At 44.0% G+C, this 25,000-nt stretch overlaps 1 protein-coding gene across 5 annotated transcripts in view; it reads right to left on the bottom strand.

Moving 5' to 3' along the window:
• The window catches only part of LOC121711885 (1-phosphatidylinositol 4,5-bisphosphate phosphodiesterase beta-4-like), a 94,118-nt gene that overhangs the window by 15,990 nt on the left and 53,128 nt on the right, over positions 1-25,000 (bottom strand). For all 5 annotated transcript variants that reach the window (XM_042095754.1, XM_042095752.1, XM_042095757.1 and 2 more), the window contains exons 10-27: positions 22,507-22,588; positions 20,348-20,448; positions 18,911-18,968; positions 17,834-17,942; positions 17,354-17,564; positions 16,971-17,064; positions 16,392-16,471; positions 15,983-16,067; positions 12,777-12,867; positions 11,990-12,082; positions 11,208-11,290; positions 9,777-9,872; positions 9,370-9,523; positions 8,545-8,629; positions 7,342-7,466; positions 3,417-3,468; positions 2,204-2,306; positions 1,890-2,054 (exon numbers count right to left, since the gene is read on the bottom strand). In XM_042095754.1, coding sequence (XP_041951688.1) covers positions 1,890-2,054; positions 2,204-2,306; positions 3,417-3,468; positions 7,342-7,466; positions 8,545-8,629; positions 9,370-9,523; positions 9,777-9,872; positions 11,208-11,290; positions 11,990-12,082; positions 12,777-12,867; positions 15,983-16,067; positions 16,392-16,471; positions 16,971-17,064; positions 17,354-17,564; positions 17,834-17,942; positions 18,911-18,968; positions 20,348-20,448; positions 22,507-22,588 — 1,867 coding nt within the window. The remainder of the gene's footprint in view (positions 1-1,889; positions 2,055-2,203; positions 2,307-3,416; positions 3,469-7,341; positions 7,467-8,544; positions 8,630-9,369; positions 9,524-9,776; positions 9,873-11,207; positions 11,291-11,989; positions 12,083-12,776; positions 12,868-15,982; positions 16,068-16,391; positions 16,472-16,970; positions 17,065-17,353; positions 17,565-17,833; positions 17,943-18,910; positions 18,969-20,347; positions 20,449-22,506; positions 22,589-25,000) is intronic.

The following is a 25,000-nucleotide window of genomic DNA, read 5'->3' as shown; positions in this document are numbered from 1 at the left end:
CCCTGTAGTCTTAGAGCAATCGCCTCTGGTTTGAAAGTGCAAGTGTGTGTGAGAGAAAGTGACTATATATAAATGTGTGAATTAGAATGTTACATTATATTGTAATTACACAAATGTGCAGTGTGTATGTGAATGGAAGTGTGGTGTATGTGTGTGTGAAAAGAGTACTTGCCTCAATGAGGTTGCATGTGTAATGCGTGTGTGTGTGTGTGCGCGTGCGTGCGTGTGTGCATGCGTGTGTAAGTGAGCGTGCAGGTGTGTGTACATGCGGGTGTGTGTGCGTGTGAGTGTGTGTGTTTATGCGTGTGCATGTCTGTTTATGTGTGAGAGTGCCGTGTGTGTGTGCATGTGTGTGTGAGTGAGTGTGAGAGTATGCGCATGAGTGTGTGTCTGCGTGCGTGCGTGCCTGTGTGTGTGAGTGTGTGAGTAAGTGTGAGTGTATGCGCATGAGTGTGTGTCTGCGTGCATGCGTGCCTGTGTGTGTGAGTGTGTGAGTGAGTGTGAGTGTATGCGCATGAGTGTGTGTCTGCGTGCGTGCGTGCCTGTGTGTGTGAGTGTGAGTGTATGCGCATGAGTGTGTGTCTGTGTGCCTGTGCTGTCTAGTCTCCAGCAGCACTGCGGCAGTGTGTGATTTATGTCTAGCTGGTGTTCTGGCTCAGTGACTACCGCAATCCGCTGTGCTCAGCACAATCTCCTCCCCTCACACACACACACACACACACACACACACACACACACACACACACACACACACACACACACACACACCACTCCTTCTCTTGACTGACTCTCTTCCTTCTCTACTGTCCAACTCCCATTCTTTAACCCATTCTTTCCCTTGCTCTCTTTCTACCCCTCTGTGACATCCTCTTTCTCCCTCTCTTTGTTTCCCACTCTCTCTCTTTCTCTTTATGTTTCTCACTATGCATCCCTCTCCCTCCCTCTCTTTCTCTCCCACTATGCCTCTCTCTCTCCCTCTCTCCCTTTCTCCCTCTCTTTTATATTTCCCACTATGCCTCTCTCTCCCTCCCTCTCTCTCCTCCCTCCCTCCATCCCTCTCTCTCTCTCTCCCTACCCCTCTCTCTGTCTTTCTCTTTGTTTCCCACCATATCTCTCTTTCTTTGCCTCTTTCTCATTCTAGTCTTTCTCCATACTTTGCTCCCTAAAGTTTTTTTCATCACACTCATTGTTTTCAGGACTCTTTTCTCTCTCTCTCTCTCTCTCTCTCTCTCTCTCTCTCTCTCTCTCTCTCTCTCTCTCTCTCTCTCTCTCTCTCTCTCCCTCCCTCCCTCCCTCCCTCCCTCCCTCCCTCCACCCCATCTCTCTCTTCTGTCCTCATTTCACCTCTCCTCTCATCTCTCTTCCACAAAGTCGCTGTGTCTTTAAACTCTTTCATAATCATCTGGTTTTTTTTTTTAGTTCTAACTTACCTGACTTACCTTCATTTATCTTTCTCTCTCTGTCTATCTTTCTCTCTCTGTCTATCTTTCTCTCTCTGTCTGTCCCCCTGACCGTTACTTCCTCTATCTCAGGGGTGGCAAACTTTGTGGCTCCAGGGCCACATTGGGTTTAAAAACTGGCCTGCGGGCCGCAGTTTGCCCACCCCTGCTCTGTCTGCTACATGGCAAAGTTCTGTCCAGTTCTGACTGGTAATGGTGCAACTGTACAGTGACCATAAACCAGCTGGTTTAATGAATGGGTGAAAGTAGAACATGAACATGCCATGAACTCTAGACTCGTCAGACAAAAGCGCAAAGCACAACATGTATATAATGTGCCGTTTCCTGTGTGTGTGTGTGTTTGTGTGTGTGTGTGTCAGTGTGTGTGTGTGTGTGTGTGTGTGTGTGTGTGTGTGTGTGTGTGTGTGAGAGAGAGAGAGAGATAAACACCTTTCTGAAGATGAAAGGCTCCTCATTGTATGCAGGGTTCAGCCCGTTGTTCATGACCATGCGCGTTCGGAACTCCTTACGTATGGTGTCCGTGGGCAACCCGTACATGTCCACCTCTACGTACGTACCGATCTTTTTGTCTGACAGGAACTGGCCTGAGATCACCTGCAGAAACCAGAACAAGGATTAGGACCAAGCGCATTAGAACTCAAGGGGACTGAAGCCATTGTGCAAATGCAGAACTGTCATTTAGCAACGAGACTGTTGTCTCAGCTGGGCTTGCTGCTATGGCAACTGGCCAGATGCTGGTGTACCTGAACGCTACAGGTAGCGGCGATGACCCCGTCCACTGGTGTTTCCGAGAAGGGGTCAAATGTGCGGTCGGAACGCCGCATGAAGTCCGGCTTCAGCAGGTACCTACGGGAGCCCAGGATGGACAAACACAACATAATACACACACAGACTTACAATAAGAAACAGTGGAATTAGGGGAGCACTTAACACTTTTATCATTAGTTCTAGTTCTAGTTCCTTAAGAACTGCATTTACTTTTTATTGGTGTGTGTGTGTGTGTGTGTGTGTGTGTGTGTGTGTGTGTGTGTGTGTGTGTGTGAGTGTGTGAGTAAACTCGTTTCAATCTCCAGCCTGTGCGGCCAAGCATGTGTGCTGTACTGCATTGTGTGTGCGTGCGTGTGATAGAGAGTAATGTGCAGGAGTCGCGTAATGGGAAATGTAACACCCATCCATCTTTTGCTTGACAATTAATGGGAGAAATAATTACCACCTGCCACACACACACACACACACACACACACACACACACAACACACACATACACACAAACTGTAATACCTTTACACAAATACATTTTCAAAAATAAAACCTACTTAAAAAAATTACATGGACACCTTCATGCACAGCTACACACACACACACACACACACACACACACACACACACACACACACACACACACAGCCCTGAGGCAGTGCTGGATGCTGTATCTAATGATGTAGAGGCCATCTTATCATCTTTAAATGGTAACTAAGAAACATATATTATGACGCAAGGCCTTTAATCCACATGAGGACACACACCAACCCTACGGCTGTGTGTGTGAGCCTGTGTGTGCGTGCGTGTGTGAGAGAGAGAGCGTTTTTGATTGTATAGCCTACTGTTGGAGTGTGTGAAAAAGTGATATATGATAAAGAGTGTGTGTGTGTGAGACAGAGAGAGCACTCACAAAATACAGAGACAGTAATGAAGTGTGTGTGTGTGTGTGAGACAGAGAGAGCGCTCACAAAAGACAGAGACAGTAATGAAGTGTGTGTGTGTGTGTGTGTGTGTGTGTGCGTGTGCAGGAGGTCTTTAGGTTTAGCCGATTCTGGGTGGTTCTTGCTAAGCGCTAATGTGGACAGTAGTTATTAAACGTTGCCCGTGGCAACAGCTAATGGAATGAGACACGGTTTAATTGATGAGGGGCGCCGCTAGTGTGTGGGGGGGGGATTATGGGATATTAGAACTCACCCGCACGCGCCGTTGTACTCAAACTTCCCCTGATTCAACTGCATGGACAGATCTGAAAGCGAAAGAGAAAGAGAAGAGATTTAAAGAGAGGAGAGAGAGAGTGAGGGAATGCAGTGGGAGAGAGAGAAGAAAGGAAAGAGGGAAAATAAAGGGAAATGGGAGAAGAGCGAGACAATAAATAAAAAAATTAAAAATTAAAATAAAAATAAAAAAAAGAAGTAAAAACGGAGCAAGAAACAAGTTTATAGTAATGCATTCACAAAACAACAAGTGATATCACGTGTCCTCAAATGACCATACAGGTCAGAAAAGATAAAGGCGGCATCCCTGTGGCCTGTGCCTTACCAACCTGAACAAACACATTAACCCCTGAATGCCCAACGCAAATAACAAGAGATACTTGAGCTTATGGAAAGATGAAGAGGGCATCCCTGTGCCTTACCAATCTGAACCATAGACTGTATATATAGTTCTATATATATACAGTCTATGATCTGAACACTAACACTTTAACCCCTGAATGGCCAATGCAAATAACAGGAGGAGATACAGAGAGCTTCCAGAGGGAATTATGCAAAGCCCTTTTCAGAGAGTTGAAAACGGTGCACCATTACACACAAAACACAGAGCTGTGCAGCAAAGCAGTGGTAGAGCTGAGGCGTGACTACTGTGTGTGTGTGTGTGTGTGTGTGGCAGTGGTAGAGCTGAGGCGTGACTACTGTGTGTGTGTGTGTGTGTGTGTGTGACTGAGAGAGAGAGAGAGAGATGAAGGGTTCTCCAAAACTAGCACAGCAGAGCTGAGCGGAGAAATAACCATGGAAACAGAGCTCTTTGGTTTGTTGTGTTTTGGGGAGAGTCCTGTAAGCATCAGACCTTATGTAGGGACTCATCTGCAGTCATGATGTATGTGTCACAAACATAAACACTTGCTTCCTCTAACACACAGTTGTACTCGTGTGTGTGTGTGTGTGTGTGTGTGTGTGTCTGTGTGTGCGCACGCGCGCATGTGTGTCTGTGAGAGTACATGAATATTCAATCTTTTTTGATTATGCTATAAAAAATGATATCTGTCTGTATGAAACAAAGGCCTGTGCGAGTGATTCTGTTTGATTTACATTGCTGATATGCTTACTCAGCAAAGGTACTTATTTTTAATGGTGCAAAATTATTATTCACATTAAGAGAAATTTTCTATCTGTTTTTGGACATTTTGGCTTGCAGCTTCTAAAGAGAGAAAACACATTAGCCCATACCTTAAATAAAGTGTTTGTGACTTTCCTCTGAGATTATAAAGGGGTAAAGGGGGCATTTTTACAGAGTTACCTATATAGCTAGATTACTTTAGCGATCTTCAAAGGGAACATCTGCTCCATAAGCTGCATTTAATGCCATGCAGTCCTTCGTTTAAACAGTCAAACAATCCTGGTGTGTGTGTGTGTGTGTGTGGAATGTAGATCAGAATGTTCAGAGCAGTGTTTCTGTCTCATGGCTCTTTGCTTACCTCCTAATAGAGGGCACCAACTGGGCAGATGCATGATGGGAAATGCTGCAGTGCTGCTCAGTGGTGTGTGTGTGTGTGTATGGAGAGAGGTGATCCTCAGCTGTGTAACTGGGGTAGATGTACTAAGATGAACAGAGGGACTGTGTGTGTGTGTGTGTGTGTGTGTGTGTGTGTGAGAGAGAGTCTGCATGCCTCAGTGTGAGAGGCTACTGCCCCATTTCCCTCATCTGTCTCTTTTCTCTCCTCTCCCTGCCCTTCTCACCCCACTTTACCTCTCTCTCTCTTTCTCTCTCTCTCTCTCCTGTTTCCTTCTTTTCTCCTTCTTTTTGGTGTTCTCTCTCAACACCACTCTCGCCGCACCTTACCCCCCCCCCCCCCCCCAACCCCCTTCCCTGGATCCCTCTGTGTCCCTGTTTTTGGATCAACTCCCAAAAGCCATGTCCCCCATTTCACTTTCTCCTTTGCCCCTGATCTCTCTCTCTCTCGCTCTCTCTCTCTATATCTACACCTCTTCCTTCCTTGTTCTCTTTCTTCTACAGTACATCACCCCCCCCCCCCCACCACACACACCCAACACCCCCCATCCTGCTGATGTAGCATTTGCCAACTCTGTAGAAGCCATATGTTCAGAGACTTGTGCTGCCAGCTATGCCTCTGCATCTGTTAGAGAGAGAGAGAGAGAGAAAGAGAGAGAGAGAGTGTGTATGTGCATGTGAGTAGAAGCATGCGCATTTCTGTGTGTGCCCATGTGAGTGAAAATAGTTGTGTGTGTGTGCTTGTATGAGCGAGTGTGTAACAGTGTGTGTTCATGCGTGCGGATGAATGTGTGTGTGTGTAATTTTGTGCTCTCGTGTGTGTCCGTGTGTGTGCGTGTGTGTGTGTGTGTGTGCAAGTGTGGTTTGATCTTAATGACATGCGAATGCCTGGAACATTACCTGAGTTTCATGAACAGTGCCCTTTGCCTGCTTAGCATCTGTTCAGGAGCATTCCTTTGTGTCTCTGTATGTATGTATGTATGTATGTATGTATGTATGTATGCATGCATGTGTGTGTGTGTGTGTATGTGTGAGAGAGTGTGTGTCCTGCGTCACATCAGATAAGCTCATCGGTGAACTCCTTCACCCATACCATCACACACACACAAACAAATACACACCTACACCTACACACACACACACTCTTCGTTTCCTTACAGACGGTTATTGTGCATTATATCTCATGGTGGAGTTTGTCCTGCTTTTGTCCACTAAACAAACTCATAACCTCCAGCTAAAACACATACACACTGGGCATGCCCAGTAGAGGCACTGGGCACCGCAGATAAGTGATGTAATGTTCCTCAGGGGCTGAGTTCAACCCGGACAGAATGTTGCAAAGTGTTTGATTAAACATAAACAGTGATTAGTTGAATGATGTGTGTGTGCAAGAACATTTATTTTTCATAACTTTCTCATTCTTATCTTCATCTTTAAATGACTTGAATACGCTGTGTGCACTGCCTTTTGAATATCTGTGCATTTTGTAAACACATTAATGCTGGTAGGATAGCACCTCTGACACACCCACCAAGCGAGAGAAAATTACCTCAATAGCCTGTTGCATGTCACTGCATACCGTTGCGACTAAACATGTCATTAAAACCGGAATCCGTAGCAACGTTTTGACATTGAACTTGCCTTAGGCACTCAAGTCCTGCAAGGAACCCGGCTGCAGTGATTGGTTGAGCTCAGGTCCTGAGAGGACACCGGCAACTGTGATAGGCTGAGTTCAGATCCTGGGAGGACACCGGCAACTCTGATAGGCTGAGCTCAGATCCTGGGAGGACACGGGCAACTGTAATAGGCTGAGCTCAGATCCTGGGAGAACACAGGCAATTCTGATAGGCTGAGCTCAGATCCTGGGAGGACACAGGCAACTGTGATAGGCTGAGCTCAGAACCTGGGAGTACACCAGCATCTGAACTCTTTTGCGCCTGGTCATGGTAATGATTGGTGACACTACACGAGCTTTGTGAACTTACACAACACACTCATGTATATGTGTGTATGGAGGTATACTTTGCTCTCAGCTCTGCAATTCCCAAACTTCAAACCTCCTTACAGTAACCAGATCACTCCAGGTATTACGCAATAGAAAGTGGTAACATCTGTCGTTATAGTCACCTACATCTAACAACATAGTCAGCGAATCAATAACGTATAACGTTATAGCACAGCAAAATCAATATAATCAAGAAGCACAATCAAAAAGCATTTTTTCAAAAGCACAATACAATCATCCATTCCTCTGGGACTCAATCCATTTCCTGCCCAAGTGGTAGTCACGACCCTCGCCTTGGCTCATCCACTACTAGTTTTGAACAGTGGGGATTTTATTTTAGACAGGCCCTGTGGCGCCCCCTGGTGTTTGCTGACGGTGCTTCACCTGGCGTCTGGAAGTTGAGGGAGACCATCTGGCATCCGGCATTCCAGAAGATCTGAGGCATGTAATTGCTGGAGTCCACGCGGCCGCCTTTGGGATAGATGCGGCTCATCTGCCTCTTGTTGTAGCTGCGCAACTTGTGCTCAGGACACTAACTAACACAACGATCAGAATGGAGGAGAGGGACTGTATGTATGTGTGTGTGTGTGTGTGTGTGTGTGTGTGTGGAATGGAAGGAGTAGAGTTAATGAAATGATGGGCATTTGTGTGTGTATGAATGTGTGTATTTATCAGACACATCACTCAGTCCCTGCTCAGTCCCTGCTTCAGTCATTGCAAGCGCACCTGATTGATTATTCACCCACTATGTGGATACTTTTTTTTTTTTTTTTTTAGAATTCATTTTGATTAAGTTTTATTTAGTATAATTTGTATTTTGTATATTTAGTATATTCTTTATCTTCTACAGTCCTTATTGCTTAGTTGTGTTTTTTATATTATATACTTTTAATTACTTTTTCTGCTGTTATTGAATGTGTGTGTTGTCTGTATGCTGCTGTGACCTTGAATTTCCCCTAGGGATCAACAAAGTATATCTATCTATCTACATGTATTGACATGTTTTTCTGAATGTGTGTGTGTGTGAGTGTACGCACACGCTTGCGTGTATGTTATCTATGTCCGTGTTTGTGTGTCCTCTATGTGTATGTGTATCTGAATGCGCGTGTGTGTCTGTGTGTATGTGTATTGTGCATGTGTGTGTATGTGTCTGTGTTTGCGTATCCTCTGTGTGAATGATGTGAATGTCTGTGTGTGTGTGGGTATGTGTGTGTGTGTGCGTATGCACGCATGTGTGTGTGGGTATGTGTGTGTGTGTGTGCGCGCGCACGCATGTGTGTGTATGTGTCTGTCCAGGAGCCAGTGCAGAGAGCTGCATCAGAGGCAGCTAAAGTCCAGATGGGTTTGGACTGACCTCATTAGGCTAGCTGGCACACACACACACACACACACCTTTACATCCCCACTCTCACTCTCAAACACACACACACACACACACACACACATCTCTATTTTTTGACTCACACACACAGTCACACACAAGAGCATACACACACACACACAGTCATACATAAACTTATCTATACCCCCCCGCCCCCTACACACACACACACAGCCTGCCCCTGTCCTGTGTGCGGTGAAGGATACTTGACGAACTCGATGGCATTAGTCTTCAGGTAGCCCAGGCCCACCGACTCGTTAAAGGAGGACATGTTGTGGTGAATGTTCTTCTCTACAGGACAGGACACAGAGAGAGAGAGAGAAAGAGAGAGAGAGAACAGCAACAGTGAGCCTTTCTCCTCTCAAGAGACACAAAACAAAACCAAACAAAACAAAACACAACACAGCACAAACAGAAACAACAAGGTCAATAAGACATAATATATTTCATATCTGTGTTGCAGCATGTAGCCTAGCTGTCTAGCTAGGTTTACAATGCAATCCAATGTCTGAAAATACTAGCATTTCGCCTGTCAGCTAGCTAAAAAGTTTGAGTGTTTAAACTAACATATATAGTGGTCTATTTAGTGGTGTATGTGCTCTGACTAAGTTTGTGTGGCATATAAAATTCGTGTTGATACAAGTGCCAATGTTCGTGTAGAAACATTTTAATCACATACAAATTTTCGTGTTACAGCTCAGGTAGTCTCCGCCATCTTGGTCAGACTTTTTTGTAACTCCCGCCTCCAAACACAAAGATTGGTTCTCGAATGGTCCTCACTTAAATAAAGTTAAACTTTCGCCAACTTTGTTTCGCCTGCCTCGCCAATTCGCCCTCATTTCGCCCAACCAGGGCGAATTTCGTCTCCATTCAACCTCAATGAGAGCGACACGAAATTTCGGTGTGTGGAAACACACGGTTAGGACACATGAGCTAATCACCAGGGCGCACGCACACACACACACACACACACACACACACAAACATACACAGACACAGACACACACACACACACACACACACACACACACCTTCTGCGTGATCGAAGCTTTGGAACTTGACTGGCTGGGCGTAGTTGACCATGGAGGAGAGCAGGGGGTGGATGTTGGTGGTGGCCCCCACGTAGGTGTATTTGGCGATGACGTCCTCAGTAGACTCCGTCTGCTCTTCATCCTCAGCCCCCTCCTGTGAAGCGTCACACGGGGGCAGAGATCAGAGGCAGTGGAACATACACACACACACACACACACTCAACTCACTCTCACTCACTCTCTCGTGTGCGCGCGCACACACACACAAACACACACAAGCACACACACACACACACACTCACGTGTGGTATGCATGTGTGTGTGTGTGTGTGTGTGTGTGTGTGTGTGTGTGTGAGAGAGAGAGAGAGAAAGAGAGAGAGAGAGAGAGAGAGACTCCTCTTTATCACCTTCTTGTTGTTGTCAACATCTGATGCCTCCGACATGTCTGTTGCGTCTGTGGCCTCCGTCGCCTCGGAAACCTCTGTGGCCTCATCGTCTGGGACCTACAATCAATCAGGAAGTCACTGATGGACCAAAACATTCTACAATGTCTCATACACAGTGTACTGTATGTGTGGGTCCAGACCAGTGGTGGATACTGCTTTTCCAAATAGAGGAACCTCTAATAAAATGTGTCAATTATTAAATTACTAGATGAAACAAAAAACACATTCTCAAGCTTTTACTCTCAACAAGAAAGCATGTCACAAGACGGACATGCTTCGACCAATGCCGTCGTTGAGAGTGCGTTTGCTTTTTGTTTCATCTAGTGCTTCCTTTGTTTTCACACCTAAATTCCACTTTTTTACGTTGAGTCGAGCGCAACTATTTCTTGCCAATTATTAAATTAGTATCATTAGGATAGCCTACTTTATTACACAGCTCTTCACAATGCAAGTAGAACGCTCCGTTGACTTGAATAGGATTTCCCAAAGCGGTCATCTAGCGGTCATTATTTTCGACTAGAGGGCCGCTGTCAATGGCAACAGAGTTTGTGCTTCTAATTCAGATGTTTCATATCACTCCGCAACTACTGGAACTTCATTCAAAAGTGAAAAGCAGACGGTTGATCAGCTGTGTTCTAAAGAATGTTTGATTCAAGTTCAGCATGTGTTGTGGCAAACTATTTGTTTGTCAGCAAATGCCACGATAAACGGTAACAAATAGGCTATAGCCTAGGCTATGTAGGCTAAAGAGTCATATCGTGGGGAGTTTATTGTTTCGTTTTGCCAAGTAGCCGTGTAATAAGCGGGATAATGTATAGAACGCCGGGTCATTATTGGGAAAATAAGTCCCTAAGTCCTGTCGGGACTTATTTTCCCAATAATGACCAGCGTTCTATACATTATACATATTGTTCTTTGAGGACTAAAGTTACCCCAAAACCCAGTTTAGACCAAACAGTACTGTTAGGGAGTTTTGAGACATGGCAGCTGGCTTGGCTACATTTTAACCGCAGCACTTTCAATTAGCCAGTTCACTTTGAGGGAGTTTACATTTACATGTATTCATTTAGCAGGCGCTTTTATCCAAAGTGACTTCCATAATGTCAATTATATTACAAGGGCCATTGTCCCCAGAACAAGTTGGGGTGAAGTGCCTTGCTCAAGGGCACAACGGTGGAAGCCGGGAATTGAACCCACAAGTTGAAATAGGCTATTTGAAAGCGTATTTCTTTGGTAGAACACTTTAAACTGCTATAGAGAGCTAGCTGGTTACAACCTAGCTTAAAGCGAGTCACACACTCAATCATTTGTTTGTGCGAACCTTCTTGACACTGTTGCCATCTTGATCCTGCTGTGTGTGTGTGTGTGGTGTGTGTGTGTGCGTGTGCGTACCTTCTTGACACTGTTCTCCGTGTTTTTCTCACTGGGCTCCTCTGATGAGATATTGTTGGGAGTCTTCCCCTCCTTTCCTTCAGCTACACACACACACACACACACACACATAGTCCAGTTGAGTTTACACTTACACTTACATGTAGCTGAAGCTTTTATCCAAAGGTTTTTCAAGGTATAGTTCAACTATAATAATAATAATAATAATAATAATAATAATAATAATAATAATTTCATACACAGAATGCAGCTCAAAGTGCTTTAGAGTTGGAGCATGTAACACAATGGACATGCAAAACTAGGACATGTTAGTGCAGCTATAAGTGGGCAGCCGTGGCCCACTGGTTAGCACTCTGGACTTGTAACCGGAGGGTTGCCGGTTCGAGCCCCGACCAGTGGGCCGTGGCTGAAGTGCCCTTGAGCAAGGCACCTAACCCCTCACTGCTCCCCGAGCGCCGCCGTTGTAGCAGGCAGCTCACTGCGCCAGGATTAGTGTGTGCTTCACCACACTGTGTGCTGTTTGTGTTTCACTAATTCACTGATTGGGTTAAATGCAGAGACCAAATTTTCCTCACAGGATCAAAAAAGTATATATACTTATACTTAAGTACTATTGGCATAGAATATAATAGAACTAGTTCAAGCAAGGTTAAGTTAAGGGAAGAAGGGTAGTCAGGATAGGGAAGAAGGCCGCACTTGCCTAAGTTTTAATTTAATAAAAATGTGTGTATGTGTGTGAGTAATTGTGTGTGTGTGTGTGTGTGAGTGTGTGCTGCTCTTACTGTTTTCACTCTCCTCCTCAATTTCATCCTCCAAGTTGGCCTGGATAAGTAGCTCTCCTGCCTCCATATGCTTCTTAAAGGATTCCAGCTGTTCTGCTCACACACACACACACACACACACACACACACACCAACATATATATTTATTATAAATACACATAAATCCAGTGTGGCTGGAAATTGCATTGTGATTGATTATATAATTACAACAACAAGTAAGGGATGTGCAATTAATCAAAATCAAATTTCCATTATGACTTCCAAAAATTATGAAAACAACATAACCTAGATCCAACGCTGAATTGTGTTTTATATAAGATATAAATCCACCATACCCCTTTGCTTTATAGTGTAAATGAAATAATATCACATTATATTACATAATATTTTTTACATTCATTCTATCATTTGTTTTCAGTTTAATTTCATATTGAATTTTAGTGAAAATGAGTGGTCTTTCCAAATCATTGCATAATCATGTTAATAATCACAATCTCAATATTGATTAAAATAATCATTGTTTATTCATAATCCTTGAATATTGATTGGATTGAATATTGTCTGAATGGATGTGTAAACCATTTGTGAGTGGCTAGATGAATATGTGAATGATTTGTAATTGGCTGTATGGATATGCAAATGATGGCTAATTGGCTGGATGTGTGATTTGTGAATGGCTGTTTGGATATGCAAATGATGGCTAATTGGCTAGATAGGTATGTGGCTGATTTGTGATTGGCTGTTTGGATATGTAACTTATTTGTGATTGGCTGTAGTGTGAACATACTCTGCTCCACCTCTGGCTTGAGTCGTTTGTTCTTAATGAGGATTTTCCTCTTGAGGTCAGCGGGGGAGGGCAGAGGACGTCCTGGTTCAAGCTGTCAACACACACACACACACACACACGTACGCACACACGCGTACACACACACACTCACACACACGCATGCACACACACACACACGCATGCACACACACACGTATGCACACACGCGTACACACACACACACACAAATACACACACGCACGCACACACACACACACACGCGTACGCACATGTACGCGTACACACGTACACACACACACACACACACATACACACATTAAAGTGTTGTTTTACTTTAGAGATACAGCTGTACTAAACAGCAAAAAAGAGCTCCATGCTGGTGCTCCTAATCTTGAGCGAGTGGCATCTTGGGTATTTCTTTCAAATCATACTTAACATGGGGTAATCATTTTCATAGTCTGCACCACTAACATCATCTAAAAAATACACCATGAGTCAATATTATACTACACTCACTGTACTGTATATAATAATAATAATAATAATAATAATAAAAAAAATAATATTAATAATACATTTTATTTATAAAGTATAAATACTCTTTTGATCTTGTGAGGGAAATTTGGTCTCTGCATTTATTAGTACAGCAGCTAAGGCCAGATTTTTACCTGAATCGTTCAGTTTTTGCACAAAGCACGAAACTTGGTACAGGTAGCACTACCCCTAGTGATCAAAAATTGAAATGGACCCCAACACATAGCGCCCCCTAGTGGCCCCTTTCTTGACTTCAAATATGGGCACCAAAATATGCCCTTTTTTCTACATTTATAATGCGATGCTGCTTTTAACACATAATATGACGTGTCTATAGCCATCTTTCAGCATTATGAAATACATAATGAGACAATCATGCATACTTAAAATGGCAAGACATGTTGGATTTTAAGGAAGTAGCCATACATTCTGACACTGAGTCAAAAACTGGGGTGCGTTTAGGCTATGTGTGAAGTTTCGACTGTGTGACTAAACCCTGCACTTCCCTGGGCTCCATCCTTCTAATTTGCCCCCTTTTTTTGTTTTATTGTAGTTTAACATTTTGCATCCCATAAAATTATGATGCCTGTCAATGAAGCTAATTTAAATATGTAATAGCTTATGAGTTTAGCTCCCTCCTGACACATTAGGGCTAATGCTAGTCAGTGAACCAGCACTTTTAGGACACTTGCTAGTGCGTTCAGCTCCCAGTCCTTAGGTGTGCTTTGTGGTGGAAACACCAAAAGCTCAAGACAGGTAAAGTTGAGTATCGTCCGCATAGCAGTGATAATCAAATTCATGGGAGCGAATGGTCTCACCCAAGGAAGTGTGTAAATAGAGTAAAGTAGGGGCCCTAATACTGATCCCTGAGGCACACCTGTGGTGAGGTCATGTGCCCTTTAAGGTAGGATTTAAACCAGTCAATGGCTTTCCTAGACATCCCAGATAGTGTAGAAAGGAGAATGTCATGGTTATCAGTATCGAAGGCTGCAGATAAGTCTAGTTGAATGAATACTAATGACTTAGCAACTTAGATGAGGACTTAGCTACTCTCAATGCTTCGGTCACAGACAGAAAAGCAGTTTCAGTAGAATGACTCTTGAAAACAGACTGCATAGGGTCTAGCAGGTTGTTCTGATATAGTAAGTCCAAGACTTTCTTGAAGACCACTTTCTCCAAAAACTTTGACAAGAAAGGAAGAAGGTCTAGGTCTAGGTCTGTAAAAACAGGCAAATTATACATTCTTTATCCTCCTTGACTGATTCTTCACTACTTCACATTTGGCTAGGGTCAGTGTCACTACTGGTAGCATAAGCCAGTACCTGGAGCCTACAAACGTTGCACAGGTAGTCCAACTCCTCCAGAATGGCACACTAATATGTTCCATTGCCAGAAGGATTGCTGTGTCACCCAGCGCAGTCTCAAGAGCATGTAGGAGATTCCAGGAGACAGTTGCTCTAGGAGAGCTGGGCAGTCCTTAACCCAGCAGCAGGACCAGTATCTGCTCCTTTGTGCAACAACAAACAGTAGGAGCCCTGCCATAGCCCTACAAAATGACCTCCTCCAGGCCACTGGTGTGAATGTCTCTGACCACACTGTCAGACTTCACGAAGGTGGCCTGAGGGCCCGATGGCCTCTGGAAGGACCTATGCTCACTGCCCAGCACCATGCAGCTCATTTGGCACTTGCCATAGAATACAAAATTGGCAGGTTCACTATTGACGCCCTGTGCTTTTCACAAATGAGACCAGGTTCACCCTGAGCACATGTGACGTCTAAAAATGCCTTGGAGAATGTATTGCTGCCTGTAACATCAATCAGCATGACTGGTTTGGTGGTGGGCCAGTGATGGTCTGGGGAGGGATATCCTTGGAAGGACGCACACACCTCTACAGGCAACTGCACCCACCCAACAAACCTCTCAAAAACCAAACTGCTGGTCCTCCCAGCTAAACCTACTGCTCCCACCTACTCGAATGCCCTCATCCAGCCATATATGCTCCCCCCCGACCGTTGCGCTCTTCAGACAAACATCGTCTAGCTCTGCCACCGGTACGCTCAGGTCAATCCAAACTTTTTTCATCTGTTGGTCCTCGTTGGTAGAACGTGCTACCAGTTCCTACTAGAGCAGGGACATCCCTCTCCATCTTCAAAAAACTCCTGAAGACCCGAAGAATATCTCCTCTCGTAGCACTACTTACAACTAACTTATTCTAGCACTTACCACCTGCCTTGACTGTATAAAAACAGCACTCACTGATTCACTTTTCTCTATTTTACTTTTGAATTGTTTTACATTGTTCTAGAATTGTTGAGAGAATTGTTTTAAAAGCGTTAAACTGTTTACCAGGTTGTAAGTCGCTTTGGCTAAAAATGCGCCAGCCAAATGTAATGTAATGTAGATATCCAGCATGATGTTTTTTCCCCATTGAGATCTGATGTGTTTTAACCAGTAGGCCACGGCTGCCCCATAAAGTGCCTTTCAAGACACCCAAGGTCGCTTCACAAAAAGAATTATAATTTTTTTTAATATATATACCGGTATACACATTTATTGTCTATGTTTACACATACATAGATAAATATGTCTTTGAAACATATATTGCTGACTGTCAAACTACACTGCATGCTAGCGTCCTACGTTAGATGACCAGTGTGCATTGGTGACGTACTGGGAATTCGTCCAGCGGCTGTTTCTGTAGAAGGTCCCCGAAGATCTCCTCGCAGTACTTGGCCATCTTGTACTGCTGGGGTTTACTGTGAGGGGCAGAGCAGAGCACAGGAGGATCATGGGACGTCACCAGGGACACTTACTGTAGCAACAGAAACACCAACCACATGCCCAATAGAATGAGAATAAGGCACTTAAAAAAACAGAAATAGTTGTCAACCATTGTTTACTATGGTTGACATAGAGCATTCAACATAGAGCAAGAGTACAGACACAAAACAGTAAGTATTTCTTGTCTCTGGGGTATAAAGTTCAATAGAGTCCAGAGTGCCTAGTGAACTGCCCTGTGTGGCCAGAGAAGTGGACATGGTGTTTGACCCTGAACATTATCATAATAACAGGGAGCTCACCTGCAGTGGTTCTCAAAAGACAGGATTATGGGGTAGTCAGACGTGACAAACGCAGTGTCCCTGATTGCCTGGATGACATCCTGAGGGGTCACACGCCAACACACACGCACACGCACACGCACACACACGGTTCAATTCTGCACATATGCCTACAGCATTTTCTGCTCCATACAGAAAAAGTTTCCTGATGATCAAAAAGCAGAATGCATTCATTTATTGTTTGATTGTGGGTTTTCTGTCCCTCTTTAGGCCACAGGGGGGTGTTGTGGTCAAACATTTGCTTTAACAGCAAGCACGCAATGTCAGTAGATCATGAGGAATGGGGGGTGTGTGTGAGTGTGAGTGTGTGTGTGTGCGTGCGTGCATCAGTGTGTGTGTGTGTGTGTGTGTGTGTGCGTGCGTGCGTATGTGTGCATGTGTGTGTGTGTATGTGTACATGTGTGTGTGTGTATGTGTACATGTGTGTGTGTGTATGTACAGTATGTGTGTGTGTGCATGCTTGTGTGTGTGTGTGTGTGTGTGTGTGTGTGTGTGTGTGTGTGTGTGTGTGTGTGTATGTGTGTGTGTGTGCAAACTGACCTTAAAGAGGATGTCAGTACACATTGCTTTGCCGTGGGTGATGATTGGCTCCTGATCTTCTCCTTTTCCATCCCAGCAGTCCAACTCTACACATCTGCACACATGCAGGACATTACAGTATAAAAGAGGAAACAGGCATCACAGGTCAAAGTTCATCCTTTCATTTGCACCTTATTAATACATTCTTAAAGTTATTTGTGTGCTCCTGTGCCTTCATTGGACTCTAGGCTGAAGCGGCCCACTGAAATGTTTAGATTTCATTGTGGATGTGTGATGACATCGACATCTCAATTTGTAGGGGGGGCTATAGTGTTAGGGTGAAAGCTTGAAGTGAACGTTCAAAGGTCAAAGGTCACGGTGGACATACAGTGGACATACAGTACCTGCAGCCTGACAGTAGCACCTGGCGGTACATCTCGACGGCAGAGCGTCCACCGAACTGGCGTCCGGTCAGATAGGTGTTGTGTGAGGAGCTGATCAGGTAGTGGCCCAGCGGCTGGTCCATCTCCTGGTACTCCTCCAGCCGGTCCAGAAACACAGGTGCGTTCTCATCCGACATCAGGTACCGGCAGAAGCCCTCGCTCGACATGCAGCCTTAACGAGGATGAAGAGACAGAGTCAAGTTTGTGCGTGTGTATCTGTGTGCCTATGTGTGTGTGTGTGTATGTGTATAAACTATATAGTGTATATATTGTTTCCTATTGAGTCAGGTAAAATGTTCTACAATATTAGAAGATGGTTTCACCTGCAGATGGCAGCAAAGGGCCAGGAATCCTCTCATACAGTCTCAGACTGACACACACACACACAGACACACATATAGACACACACACAAACACACAAACACACACACACACACTGACCTTTCTTCTTGAGGTCAGCGTCCGGCTCGTACTTGTCAATGATCTGCGTGGCACGCTTCACGTCGTAGAACGGGAATAAGATTTCGTTCAAGCGAGGATCTCGCTGATTCTGTAGCAGTGCAGAGGTAGAACCATGTTAGAGGCCAAGCCCACTCAGCCTTCAGCTGAACTACATACACATACACACACACAGGTGTGTGTGTGCCTTCAGCTGAACAAAGAAGTGCACAATGAGGTAAGACACTTACACTAATAATGACCTAAAAACACACACACACCGCACAGAGACACATGTGTGTTTAGTTGGCTGATGAGTGAAAAGGAAGAGTGACACTTGCAAGCAGACATGCCATCAATCAATGTGTGTGTGTGTGTGTGTGTGTGTGTCAAAGAACAGTTTGTATCTCTGTGCTGCAGTGTGTCATCTTTGTTTCCGTTGTGTATTTGTGTGTGTGTGTGTCATGCGTGCCGGAGGGTGTATCTTTCCACTTGTTCCTGGGTTAGTGTTAGCTGTGTGTGTTTTGGGCTGTGCTGTGCCTGTCGGGAGTGTAAAGTCTGTGTTGAAGTGGAGTGGTGTAGCAGTAGTAGAATGTGTGTGAACTTGGCATCTTCAGGAAAGCTCTCAGTGGGTTAGGCCAAGTGGCAGAGCACAGACAAGGCACAGCACAACACATGCAATGCACACAAGGCTCAGCTCAGCTCAAACACACACACACAGAGACACACACACACACACACACACACTCAGTCAAGCACACACAGCCACAGAGACACAAACACAGCCAAGCAAAGCCAAGCCATGCAGCAACCTTGACTACCAATCAGAACCCAGAAGAATCTTGTTTGGACCAGCCGCCATGACAACAATGATGATGATGGCACAATGGAAAATGTGCGGGGTTTCAAAGAAGCAGGAAATGAGTGAAAAGTAGCGCCAAACTCAGGGAGGGATCCGACCCGCTTCCGACCCGCTTCCGACCCGGTTCCGCCTCGGATCCCTCCCAAAGGTGACAGCTACCGATGGTGACAGGGCAGACAGCGACACAGGAAGTAGTTAATGTATGATAAAAAGCTTACGTCATTCAGAAAGCTGACTAACTGGTCTACGGTTAAATAATCAGTTTTGTCCCCATTGCTGCAAAGAAATTAATTAGGGAGAAAAAAAAACTGTTACATCGATGAAATAATTAATGGAGGCTTAAGAAATAGATTAGACATCATCAGGATGGATCCACGGCATACTTAAACATGAAAAAAGCACGTTTAAATACCACTCCAGTGAGATGACGGCTAATGTTAGTGAACAACATTAAAGGTTACTGGTTAAAAACATCCCAAGCAGGTTAGGATTCCCCTGGAGTTAGTGGAGCAGACAACCAGATCTTATCAATATTCATCGCTTCAAAACAAACATACAGTCCTTGTCAATATAAGTAGGTTCTCCCACAGCACACAAAATGCACAATGCTTCACTACTTATAATACTCACTCTACTTATAATACTCACACATAATACTCATAATATAAAAAACACTACTCATTAGTGCTTCTCCCTATACACACACCAGCCAATCCACTTCAAATTCGCTGTCAATTCTGCTCTTATAAGCTAACTGCTAATACACTGCACATATTTATATTGAATTTATATTACTCTAAGCCACCTTCTGTAAACCAACTGTATACTACTGTCTACACTGCACTATATATCCTGTCCTGTCTATGCACCATCTGTCTATACTTTGTATTTGCACTTTTCTACTCTTTTGCACTTTAGACGTAAACAGCATTTGGACACTCAAAAACAGGGTGGCCATGTATGAAAATGTCATTCCTGTAATGCCTCGACGGGTAATGCAACACTTTTGTACATCACCTTGAGTTAAGGCCCATTCACACCAAGAACGATAACGATAACTATAAACAAATATCGCTCTCGTTAATATGAATGACGACATTCACACATAAACTATAACGATAACGTCATGAAGAGCGATATCGTTGGGGATCACTTTCAGAGCGATTTTGAGAACGATAAAAAGCCAATCAGAAGCCATCGAATTTTAGCCGTCACATTCAATAACACAAGGAGAGACTTTGTTTATCGTTGTTCAGTGTGAACGCTTTTATCGTTATGGTTATCATTAACGTTATCGTTCTTGGTGTGAATGGGCCTATATACAATATACAGACGCAAAAACACAACAATGGTGTCTGTCCAAATACTTAAGGGGACCTAGCTGCATGACTGGGGCTGAAGTCAACCTCCGTGCCCTGTTTAAACTCCTTTCAACTCACTTTCTGCAACGTGTTTATTGTCCTTTCATCACGTGACTTACACTACACTACATATGTCAACTCTGTGCAGTATAGAGGTACAGATATACAGCATATGCTTTATATCATTAGTAGGCTTGGGGCACTCCTTGAGGGTCAAGGCTATGATCTTGGGAGATATTATCACCTTCTATTATTATATTGTTCTACTGGCAGAACCCCCAAAACCATACGTACATCTTCTTGAAGAGCTCCTCCATGTCCGTTCTTGGGCAGATCTTCTGTGTGAGGGCATAGAAGATTTCGTAGGTGAAGACCGAATGTTCGATTTCATCGTTCTGGAGGGAACAAAAGTCAACAGTAACTGTGAGAGAGTGGAGTGTTTGCGTGTGTGTGTGTGTGTGTGTGTGTGTGTGTGTGTCCATGTGTGTGTGTGTGTGTGTGTGTGTGTGTGTGTGTGTGTGTGTGTGTGTGTGTGTGTGTGTGTGTGTGTGTCCATGTGTGTGTGTGTGTGTGTGTGTGTGTGTGTGTGTGTGTGTGTCCATGTGTGTGTGTGTGTGTGTGTGTGTGTGTGTGTGTGTGTGTGTGTGTGTCCATGTGTGTGTGTGTGTGTGTGTGTGTGTGTGTGTGTGTGTGTGTGTGTGTGTCCATGTGTGTGTGTGTGTGTGTGTGTGACCTGAGGTTGTTTGAGTTCAAATCTGAAATGTCATCTGAGGGTTAGAAAGCCTCTGTACTCATCACACAGAATGAGATTGCCTCGGTGCCAATAAGAGCTTTAATCAAATTAACACACACACACACACACACACGCACACACACACGCACACACACACACACACACACACACAAACACACGCACAGGTCACAGGGATAATCATTCACCAGCAAATATTTGCTCGTTATTATTGGGCTGACACAGAAGTGGAGCGGATCTGATGTAAAAGCTTATCTTGGCCTGGTTGGGTAACCTCGCGGAGATGCTGTGGCCACTTCAATCAAGCAGTCTGAGAGGGCTCTGTCAGGTGCAGTCTCATGACACCATACTAGGCCTGGACATTTTTAGGCTAAATGGGGACATTTTTAGCATAAATTATTTCACAGGATTAGCAGTTGGCTTCTGCTGTGAAAAAAAAAAACTATAAATGGTCTATAAATGTTTCCACACAAAATATCTGAAGTTTTGACCCCTCCAGATTGTCAAGTGCATTGTTTAGTTTGAGAGCGCTAGCGGTTGATGACGCTAGTTGAACTGTTAAGTTTAAGAGCACTAGATGTTGTGAGCACTTGTTGAACTGTTTAGTTTGAGAGCACTAGCTGAAGAGGAGGTGAAAAGGTCTACCTTTTACCTGCTTCTGTCAATCCCACCTGACACTCTCAAATAAGAAGTCTCTGGTAAACCCTTTCTCCCACAAGATGATATCTGGGTATTTTCCCTTATACTAAGTAAAGTGTATTGAATATTGAGTCACTCCAATATTATAAACATAATTGTTGTTGATGTTGATCTAATGGACACCACTGGTGCAGAGATAGCTGACCTTTGACCCCTTATCAGCCATCATGACCACATTCTACCGAGGCACCATTGAGAGCATCCTCTCCAGCTGTATCGCTGTGTGGGGCGGAAGCTGCACTGAATACAACAGGAAAGCCCTGCAGCGCATAGTGAACACAGCTGGAAGGATTATTGGTGCCTCACTCCCCTCCCTGAAGGACATTTACACCACCCACCTCACCCGCAAGGCGACCAAAATTGTGAGTGATGCAAGTCACCCCGCTCACAATCTGTTCGATCTACTGCCCTCTGGGAAGAGGTACAGAAGCCTGCGCTCCCGCACTACCAGACTCACCAACAGCTTCATACACCAAGCTGTAAGGATGCTGAACTCTCTCCCTCCTCTCCCCCCTCCACCCTCAGCTACATAACATCCTGGACATTGGACCCACAATGGCCGCGTGCACTACTCCACTTGCACACTTGCACACTTGTACACTTTACAACTTGTTGTTGTTGTCCTGAAAACACAACACTTCTGCTGCTCTTACACAACTTGCACCACTATGTCACTTTCTTTCTTAGGTCAAACAGAACTACCCAAGCCTTTTATTGGCCTGACTTTGCACTAGTATTTTATTGACTGTCTATGCACAATTTCAACCAAATTTTGCTGCTCTTATTTTTTTTCATTATTATATGTGCCCTCTTATTTACTTACTTTTTTGTTTACTTGAATGTTATGTTTGTCTGTGGACTTAAATTGGTAAAATATGTCTTGTCTTCACCGTGGGATAGTGAGAAACGTAATTTCGATCTCTTTGTATGTCTGGAACATGTGAAGAAATTGACAATAAAGCTGACTTTGACTTTGACTTTATCCCCAGGCTGGTGTGCTCACCTTCCCACTTGGTAACCCCAACTCCTTCAGCGCCTGGAAGATGCCCTTCTCCGTCTTCCCCGAGCCAAATGTCCGTGTGATGCTAAGCACACACACACACACACACACACACACACACACACACACACACACACACACACACACACACACACACACACACGCACACACACAGACACACACACACAGACGCACACACACACAGACACACACAGACACACACACAGACACAGTCACACACACAGACACACACACACAGACACACAGACACACAGTCACACACACATACACACACACAGACACACACAGTCACACACACACACACACACACACACAGATGGGGAGAAGAAGATGGGGAGGGTTACATACATTTATTTCAAATCAAATCATTTCTTAGATAATTTTATCCAAAGCGACCTCAGAGTGTTGTGCGCAAGGTGCACAAAAGAGTACCTTATTTACTCTTATAGCACTTGTTTTATTTTCTGAGTTTTACTATACAGTAAATGGATGGGAACTCCTCATATTCACTTCCAAAAAGATATGTCTACAAAACAATTGGCTGTAGGCTGATGAAGTTGACCTGATGATAGCACAACACAAAATCAAGTTCCTTTTATCATTCTGTCCCGAGAGAGAATGATATGGTGAGAACACAGGGTATTCCGTTAGATTCCATTAAGGAAGGCAGGAACAACCCTGACGAAAAAACTGAATTATCCAGTCAGCTGGCAAGCCTTAGGCAGCATGGCAAGTTCATTTCTTTCTGATTTGATTTGAAAAGGGTTCAAAGGGATGCCTTTTACCTCTGTGCTTCCTAATCAGCTTGCATAACAAAGGAATTGGTAGCTTGATGGGACAATTTTATGATGGAAATATGCAATGATGCATGACCCCTATGCCTGAACCAGATCGCTTGCTCTTTTCCAAAAGATTCTGGACATTTCCCATACTTTTCCCAAACTGATTGTTTGATTTTTTTTCTTTAACGACCTTAACGACACCAACCTTGTGTGTAAACTTTGAAATCATTGGTCCAGCCAGAAATCATTGGTCCAGCCTAACCAAATACACTGTCGTTCGAAAGTTTGGGGTCACTTAGAAATTTCCATTGTACTCCATTATAGACAGAATACCAGCTGAGAGTTTTTTTTAAACAGGGCAGCAGTTTTCAGATTACATTATGTGCTTACTGTACATAATTGCAAAAGGGTTCTCCAATGTTTTCTCAGTTAGCCTTTTAAAATGATATCAGATTAGTAAACAGAATGTGCCTTTGGAACATTGGATGAATGGTTGTTGATAATGGGCATCTGTATACTTCAACTTCTTTCTACAACAGTCATTTACAACATTAATGATGAAAACAAGTACATTTCTAAGTGACTCCAAACTTTTGAACGGTAGTGTACATTGATCAGGGGTTCCTAACGTTACTGCCTACTACGCCTAACCTTTAAAAACTGAAAATAAACCGCAACGGCAGTCGGGAAACAATGTATTTAGCTTTGCTGTATAAATGTACCTTTGACCTTCATGTGTATTTCTGTGAGCAAAAAACCTCCAGACTTTTCCAAGACTTTCACCCAAATTAACATACTTTTTCAGATCTGGAAAAACGTATTTCATCATTTCCATACTTGTCCAGGCATTCCAGACGTGCACAAGAACCATATGCCCATAAATGTTTGTGCTTTACATGCTATAATTAAGCTATTAGTTTGTATACATTCCTTTAATTAGTAATCCGCTAGAGGGCTATTATAGGGCAGCTATGCCTGCGATAATTAAAGAGCGCAAGTCCACACTGTAATTATCAGACATGCATTTCACTCTATGAGCAGCACACACACACATACACACACACACCACACACACACACACACACCACACAGCACACACACACATAAAAATGTATTCAAATCAGTATGAATAGTAGAATCTGTTGAACTACTGTATCTGTCTGTCATCTATCTGAATGGTAGTTAATTAATAACAGCCATTTTCAACAGCCACAGCCAGTCACTAACCATTTGACTGCGGAGCAATACACAGCTACTAACCATTTGACTGGGAAGCAGTAAACAGTCACTAAAATCTATCTGGAAGATGCTACCATCCATCAGAAGGTGGTGTGAGTTGGGAAAAAGGGAGAGAGACAGAGAGAGAGAGAGAGAGAGAGAGAGAGAGAGAGAGAGAGAGACAGATGGAAAGGCTGGAACGAGTTACAGTATGTGATCGACAGCAAACAAATCAATCAGAGGAAGAAATGTTCCACTTGTGGGATAATGCAAATAGCCGCGAGGGGAACACACACCAATAAAGCTATTATGAGCTTGGAGCGCCAGAGGAGGGAGGAAAGGGGAGGAGGGCAGGGGAGGAGAGGAAGAGAAAAGAAGAGAAGAGGATGGAATAAAAGAAGAGAGAAAAGGATAAGAAGGGGGGAGGAGAAAAGAAGGGGGAAAAGAGGAGGAGAGGAGAAGAGAGGAGGAGAGGA

Source organism: Alosa sapidissima, chromosome 6 (genome assembly GCF_018492685.1).
Source record: "Alosa sapidissima isolate fAloSap1 chromosome 6, fAloSap1.pri, whole genome shotgun sequence".
In the NCBI taxonomy this organism is placed as follows: domain Eukaryota; kingdom Metazoa; phylum Chordata; class Actinopteri; order Clupeiformes; family Clupeidae; genus Alosa; species Alosa sapidissima.
Note: the sequence above shows the minus strand (reverse complement) of the source record. Positions and strands in the feature narration are given on the sequence as shown.